Source organism: Penaeus vannamei, chromosome 7, assembly GCF_042767895.1.
Source record: "Penaeus vannamei isolate JL-2024 chromosome 7, ASM4276789v1, whole genome shotgun sequence".
Taxonomy (NCBI): Eukaryota; Metazoa; Arthropoda; class Malacostraca; order Decapoda; family Penaeidae; genus Penaeus; species Penaeus vannamei.
This window is the reverse complement of record NC_091555.1, coordinates 31,106,194-31,113,693: the sequence shown is the minus strand read 5'-3', so window position 1 is coordinate 31,113,693 and position 7,500 is coordinate 31,106,194. Positions and strand designations below refer to the sequence as shown.

At 36.4% G+C, this 7,500-nt stretch overlaps 1 protein-coding gene across 1 annotated transcript in view; it reads left to right on the top strand.

Moving 5' to 3' along the window:
• The window catches only part of Zmynd8 (Zinc finger MYND-type containing 8), a gene marked incomplete in the record, with an annotated part of 47,687 nt that overhangs the window by 15,281 nt on the left and 24,906 nt on the right, over positions 1 to 7,500 (top strand). Inside the window, 2 exon segments of the mRNA XM_070123694.1 lie at positions 1 to 1,624; positions 5,341 to 5,484. The exon segment at positions 1 to 1,624 is cut by the window's left edge and continues 1,390 nt beyond it. Coding sequence (XP_069979795.1) covers positions 1 to 1,624; positions 5,341 to 5,484 — 1,768 coding nt within the window.

Sequence of the window (7,500 nt, the reverse complement as noted above, 5' to 3'; positions counted from 1 at the left end):
GGGCACTACGTTACTTGTAAATATAGATAAAAGTAGCCATGAAAGAACTGAAGAAAAAGTCAGTATAAATAGAGATTTGGCTGAATCAATACAGAACAAGTTGACTAGGGAATTTGGAAAGTCTGCAACTGTAAACGAATATGAATCAGTTCATAAAGATGCTTCAAGTGTGCGTGATGTAGAAACCATGGATATTGATGAATATTCAGTGAGTAAGAAAGAAGGGAAAAAGCAAGATGTAGATAGTAAAGCAGAAGATGAGAAAATGGAAGTTGAGGGTAGTGTCAGCAGCAAAAGCACTCTACTCGATGCTGTTCAGCTAATGAAGAACATGGGAACAATTGCAATAACAAGAGTGGATGGAAAAACTTTGGAACATGGTAGTGGAAGTGCCAGGGAAAAAGAGAGAGCAGAAGGAAATGATGATAGAAAGAGTAGCAGTGATGATTCAAACAGAAATACCCCAAACTCTCAGAGACCATCTCCAGCTCCAAGAGTTTCAGAAAAAGATATGGAGCAGCACATATCTTCTTTAGGTTGTAGTGTAAGTGTGACAAAAGCAGTAGATAAGGATAGAGAGAAGGAGAAAGAAAAGGAAAAGGTTAAAATGCCATCTGGTGTGGATACAACACGTCTTAGTCCTTCTATTTCAATCATTCCTGTAGCTAGTGCAGCAGAGCGACAGCGAACAAAAACCACCATTGCTCCATCAGCTTCACCAAATGAAAGTCAAAATTCACCAACAGTTTCGACACAAAGCGCTCCAAGAACTTCTCCTGCTGTAAGTCAGAATCCTTCAACAAGCACATCAAGTATATCTGAAACGACGCCATCAACTGCAACACAGAGTGCTACCCAGAGAGTATCCTCTGCATCATCCAGTAGTTCGCCACAGACTGCTGGTGGAAATAATATTCCTCCCCCTCCACCTCTTTCTCACCCTCAGGCTTCACAGAGTAGTGTCGTGGGTCCAAGAGGAGTGTTTGGTCCTCCACCCCCAGGAAGCCAGGTTTTAGGAATGCCAGGTGCTCGAGGGCCCATTATGTCAAGTCCGGGCCTGAGAATGATGACCAGCTCTGGACCAGGTGTGTTGATCCCATCACGCATGCCTGGGGGACCTGGCATGACACCCACTAGACACCTACCACCAGAAGCAGGTCCACTCTCTTCACAGTTGCACAAACACTCACAAAAGTTGGCAGAAGTGATGAGGGCCACTCTTGAAGATGTCCTGGCAGGTCTTGTTGGAACTGGAACACCAGAAGCACGTCTGGCAGCCCTACAGTTAGAACTTGAGCGAACAAGTTGGCGACACCAGCAGGAACTGGCAGAAGTTCGGCATAATGCAGATGTCATGCTTGTGGAGATGAGAGCAAACCTAGAAGCTGAGAAACAAAGAGCTGTAGAAGAAGTGAGAAGACAGATGGAGCAACAGATGGTGGAAGCAAGAAGACAAATGGAAAGACAAATGGTTGAACGCTTGGCTGAAGTAAGAAGACAGATGGAAGCAGAAAAACAAAGAGCTGTGGAAGAAACTAAAAAGAAACAGTGGTGTGCTAATTGTGGCAAGGAAGCTCTTTTCTTCTGCTGTTGGAATACCTCATACTGTGACTATCCTTGTCAGGTAAGGTTACATTTTTTTTTTGGTATTTGCTTTATATATAGTCTAATGTCAGTAATATATTACCTAGCTATGTGTTTTGATTTTACATAACAAAAAAAATTATTTGCCTCATAACCACAGAGTAGCGAGAAAAGATTTTTTATTGTTAACTATATAAATCAGTGAACACTGATTTTATGTAGTTAGAATGAGGTTTACATACTATACATGGAAACAGCATAATTTTAATAGAATATTGAAAAGAATAGATACCACATGAAATGTTTCTTTTTCTCATTTATATATATATATATATATATATATATATATATATATATATATATATATATATATATATGTATATACACACATATATATATATATATATATATATATATATATATATATATATATATATATATGTGTATATATGTATATATATATGTATATATATATATATATATATATGTATATACACACACATATATACATATATATATATATATATATATATATATATATATATATATATATATATATATATATATATATATTATGTATGTATATATATTTATTTGTTTATTTATTTATTTATTTATTGTTAGAAGTTGTTCATGAGTTGATAATCAGTAATGCCATGTAGATATATAGTGGTGAAAATTCAAAAATGTATAGCCAATAATCATATGACTGATGCTCTTTCTTTCATGCTTGATAGCATGATAGGTGCTATGGACATCAGTGCTGCACTGCCTGTCCCAGTATCATATGGATTTCATTCATATCAGTATATCTTTCATTTCCAGTAATATCCTTTCCATCTTTGTTTGTCATGAGGTACAGACACCTGCCTTGTATCCCTGTACCTTAACCGCCTGGATCCGGGTGACGTTGCGATCACGTCAAGGGAAAAGTTGTACAGCTATACAGATGACGTGAACAAAGTGTCAGGAGCGAAGTCCAGTGCGACTAAAAAGACTCGCCATGAGTGCACAAACCTCTTGAAGTGTGATTTGACTTATTTGGTGCTTAGAAGGGGGATTTCGCATTATTCCCATCGATAAACGAATGTGGAATGTAATATGCATAAGCAGTGACTGGAAGTGCGCCTGCTCCAGGGAGGACACCATTTCCGTGCTGTGCACCGTATTCCTGGCCACTGTGACCGACGGCGCAGGTTTTCTTGTGTAAAAAAAAAAAAGACATATGACACAAATGACCAAATGTTCCATATATTTTTTTTCTTGCACTGAGGTAGATGATATGGAGTCTGGGCAAGGAGAATAAGTAATTACCATTGGATAAAGCAAATCAAAAGACAAATATGGACATTGGAAAATGGCGATAAAGCTAAAAAAGTTTTCACAAAATAACTTCGCAAAGGGGAGGCACAGAGTCTTTTCACCGCACAAGGGTGTTTGCACGCACCCGGCCTAGGCGCTGCACACCCGGGATGCTGGCCGCTTACATAACCATTGCAACAGGATCCAGGGGGGCTAATTGTTTGTTTCCTCATTTTCACATAATGTGAGCTTATTACTGATGTCTGTAACACATCATATGAACACTTCCCATGTGCTTTTGTAAGGCAATTTTTCGGAAACTTAGCATAATACATTACTTGTAACCTTTTTTCTGGAAGAATATAATGCTTTTTGGATGAGTGTCCTAAGCAGAAATACAAGAAAGTTTGATTGAAGGAAACTCATAGCATGTCAGTTTCAATAACATTTGAAATTAGGTGTGTAGGATTCAAAGTTTAAAATAGAATCATGAAATTTCTTGAGTTTTGTTGTTGATCTACTAATAAGTGATTAGTCGCAAGAGGATATCTAGATGTGTCTGAAGTGTGGAAATCTCTCTTATAGTCAGTGGAGCCTTTTCTTATTTTCATAGGATTTTTAGTTTCCATGTTAACCATTTCATGAACTTTGGTACAGCTAAAGTATGTTTGCACCTGCCACTTTATGCCTTAGCCCATGTGTAGCTCAAGCTAGACACGCAACTAGGGTCACAAGCTGCCCTCTCAGCCACTGGGATCTTATCTCATAAAGTGACTAGATATCACCTGGCATCAGGAAGTTTTTCACTATGGTGGTATAGGACACCTAACATTAATAGGTTAAAGGGAGAAAGTTTATAAACCATTAGATTTAGCAATATTTAGAAAATGTTAACCTTTGAGAGAGTTTTTTGATGGATATTCTCCTGTTAAGAATACAATTCTGGCAACAAAGATGAAAGATATATTACAAACAGTTTTGTGGTTACCAGCAAGGGGGCGGGGGGAATTCTATCTGTTTATTGGCTTGTATATGATTTATGGAGTGAGGGGTAATGACCAACAGTTGTGTATCTGTAAAGAACAAGATATGTTTTAGTATATTTAGTAGCTTTCTATTGTTACTATTATTATCATCATTATTATAATCAATAATTAGCATCATTAGCAGCAGCAGTTATTGATATTGTCATTATCATTAATATTATTACATGAGTTAAGGCATTCACAAACATAGTTTCAGCTAACTCCTGTGACAATATTAGCTATTCAAAAAGGATTCATCAGATATTTAACCTCCAGGTTTAGGTAAATAATGGTCAGAACATGATTATGCCACAATGAATGAGCTATAACACTTTTTTTAACCTGTTCTTTTGCTTACCATTACAAACTTTATACTAGTGAATTAATTTCATATTCGTGCATTTAAAGATTATGTCTTCTCTTTTCCTATTATGTAAATTGTATTTACCAATTGGCATAGATCTTATTGAACTTATGTAATGACCCTGTTGAAGAAATTAAATCAACAAAATTTATTAGATTATGACACAAATTTCTTTTTTACTTAAATATGGAAAATATACAAAAAAGTATTTAAAAACAGAGAAATTGAATATTGCTACAGTATACATTATCATATATGCATGTAGAGGGTTTGGTACTTTATGGATTTTTGTGCTAGTGTATATTGTTTTACTTCAATATTTTCTCTCTTACCCTATTGACTCCTTTGAATAACCATCTTCATTTACTGTTTTTTACTTGGCATATACAGAATTTTACCCTTCAACTACTTGGAGAAAAAACAGTCATCCAGTAGTTGTTCAGCAGTTATTCTATATAGCTTTTTAAGAAATAGTGACAGTAACCAATAATTTGAATTTTATCTGATTACCTCTGTTAGGATTTTTGTGTGTAGAACCCCGAGAAGAAAGGCTGTTATCTGATTTTGCAGTCGTATATTTTGAAAATAATTTAGGAACATTGAAATTATGCAAAAGATGATTAAATTGACCTAATCTGGGTGGTAGTAAGCATTAAGCTGAATGAATAGTATCATATCACATTCCTTGTTATAGGCAAATATTTGAGAACTGTTAGCCAGAGTGGGTCATTTTCTGTTCTTGTTTATAAGAGCAGAGTAGAATATGTTATTTTCATATTATGGCTTATTTTCGTAATCGCGGTCCTCAGCAAAGTCGTCATTATTGCCTAGAGTGAGCATGAAAGTAGTAACCTACCATGGGGCTGCTTACTGATGATTACCTCACTGGGGATGCAGGAGTGAGGGAGGATACACTGTTTAATTGATTTTTTCTACCAAAATATCTCATGATTTTATTATATGGGAATCCATATAATAGTGTTTTACTTCTATGCAATTGTATTACAATGATGCAAGCTATAGCAAGTTAAACATATTTTTATTTCAATGTCATTGTCTTTGCAGCAATCACACTGGCCACAACATATGGCAGTTTGTGGTCAGAATAGTGACAGTGGAGGTGGTGAAGGTGGCCCAGATTCAGTTAATGGTGAAGCAAGTGGCCATTCTTCCAGGGTCTCAACTCCTCAGAACTTGGTAGTAACACAGGTAAGTTCTTATTTTTTCCTAGCTCTCTTGTGGCTGTCGGTTTATTTTGTAGGTGATTTAACTACACAGTGATTTATTAGTAAATAGAAAATAAAACCTGTTTAAAGGGAACATCCCTGGTAAGGGGATAGAGGGTCATTTGGAGTTACACAAATGACTTAAGCCTATCTTGAATTATTTCGTGGGAGGAGCAAGGACATTAGTGCTAACAGATAAATTGTATAGGCCTATGCAGATAATTAGCGCCTGGTACATGTATGTAAAGGTTTGCCTGCAGCAAACTTGCATATGGCATTTGGTAATGACGTTGTCCATAGATATGAGTTTGTGAATGTCCAAAGAATACTTTTATACCAATATTAGAAGAAAATGATATCACAATGATTTATGTTGATTGGTGCCATCCACCAATGTCAAATTTATTTTGATTTGAAATTGGTTGTTTCCTTTGTAAAGAGAGAATGCTACTGTAATCCATAGGTACCATAGATACATAGGTAACCAACCCCACCCAAGTGTTCTGTGATTTTTATCCAGTTATTTGCAAAGATGAATTGCACAAATGACTAATCACTAATCACTTTTCTTTTACATAAAAATTGATATAGTCTTATTAAAGATCAGGATGATTCAAACATTCAACCTTATGTGCATGTTTATTTACATTTAAACCTCCTCAAAAAATATAATCACTCTGTGACAAGCTCCCCCCTCCCCCATATTTGGAGCATGGGAATGATTCAGAGGGTTCCTTAACTCTTACACACCATTTATTTTATGCATTTGCTTCTGTAATTCCCAAAATTAAACTGATATGTTGTATTCATGCTAGGATTGTATGATTATGATAACTTTGTAATCCCCCCCCCCCCACCGATAGGGAGGAGAGATTAAAATGATATATGAGATGAAGCATAATTATATACTCTATAACATGCAAAATATAAGAAAAATAAATAAGTCATCTAAAACTGTTATCTTCGCCTGATCAAATGACTGAAGCTAGGCTTCGTCTAGGATGTTCACCTTAACCCATTGGATCCTGTTGCTTTATGGCAATCGCATGGGAAAAAAAAAACAGGCATTAGACTTACGGGAGCGACTCTCCGATGGGTGTGCAACTTGTTGACTGGACACACGTGAACACTTGTGTGCAGTGACAAGGCTCCCTAATAGATTATTATTTTCTCTTTTTATGAATGTCTTTTCAGGTTTTTTTGACATTTTCTAATGTGCAATTTTATCATTTGATCTGCTTTATTCAGATGGCAATAGACTTTTCCTTGCATATACTTCATATCATCCCTTTAGATAGTCCATAGCTCATTGTAAGAAAAATGAAAATAATGTGCAATGATTTATGGATATTGCTTTCCACTCTCGTTTATTGATGGGATTAATTTAATAGCTCTCTAAGTACCCAAACAGCAGTCACCCTCCAAGAGGGTTCTGCATTTGTGGCTAGGTTTTCCGTCACCTTGGACTTCAGTTGAAATGCTCATAACACTAAATTCGAAACACCCTGGCCTGCAGCCAGATTTTCCCCTGACACCATGTTCATATCACCTGCCCCTCAAGTCAAATTTTTAGTGATGTGATGGAAACTTTATTCAAATTGAAGGGGTTAAGTTTGGGTTAACCCATTTATGCCGGGTGTCCCATATATGAAACACTTGGAAAAATAAACATTGCAGGGCATCCTGCCAGTATGACATTGGATCAGATCTCGCACTCCAAATACACCGTGGGCTGCGGCTGGCGCGTGGGCAGATTCCAGGCTGGCCCTGCATGCTGATTTTGTAGCTGCCTGGAAACTATTATTTTTGGCTTCAAAATATACCAGCATTAGTGGGTTAATAGCAATGAAAAAATGTATAACATGTTTGAACTCGTGACTATAGTATTTATATTATGTACCATTATTTCTTACATACAATGCAGACAGGAGTGCAGTAGTTGACTATAGTAAGATCATATAAGTTGGATCTGTCAAAAGTTTCTTATATGGACATCTCA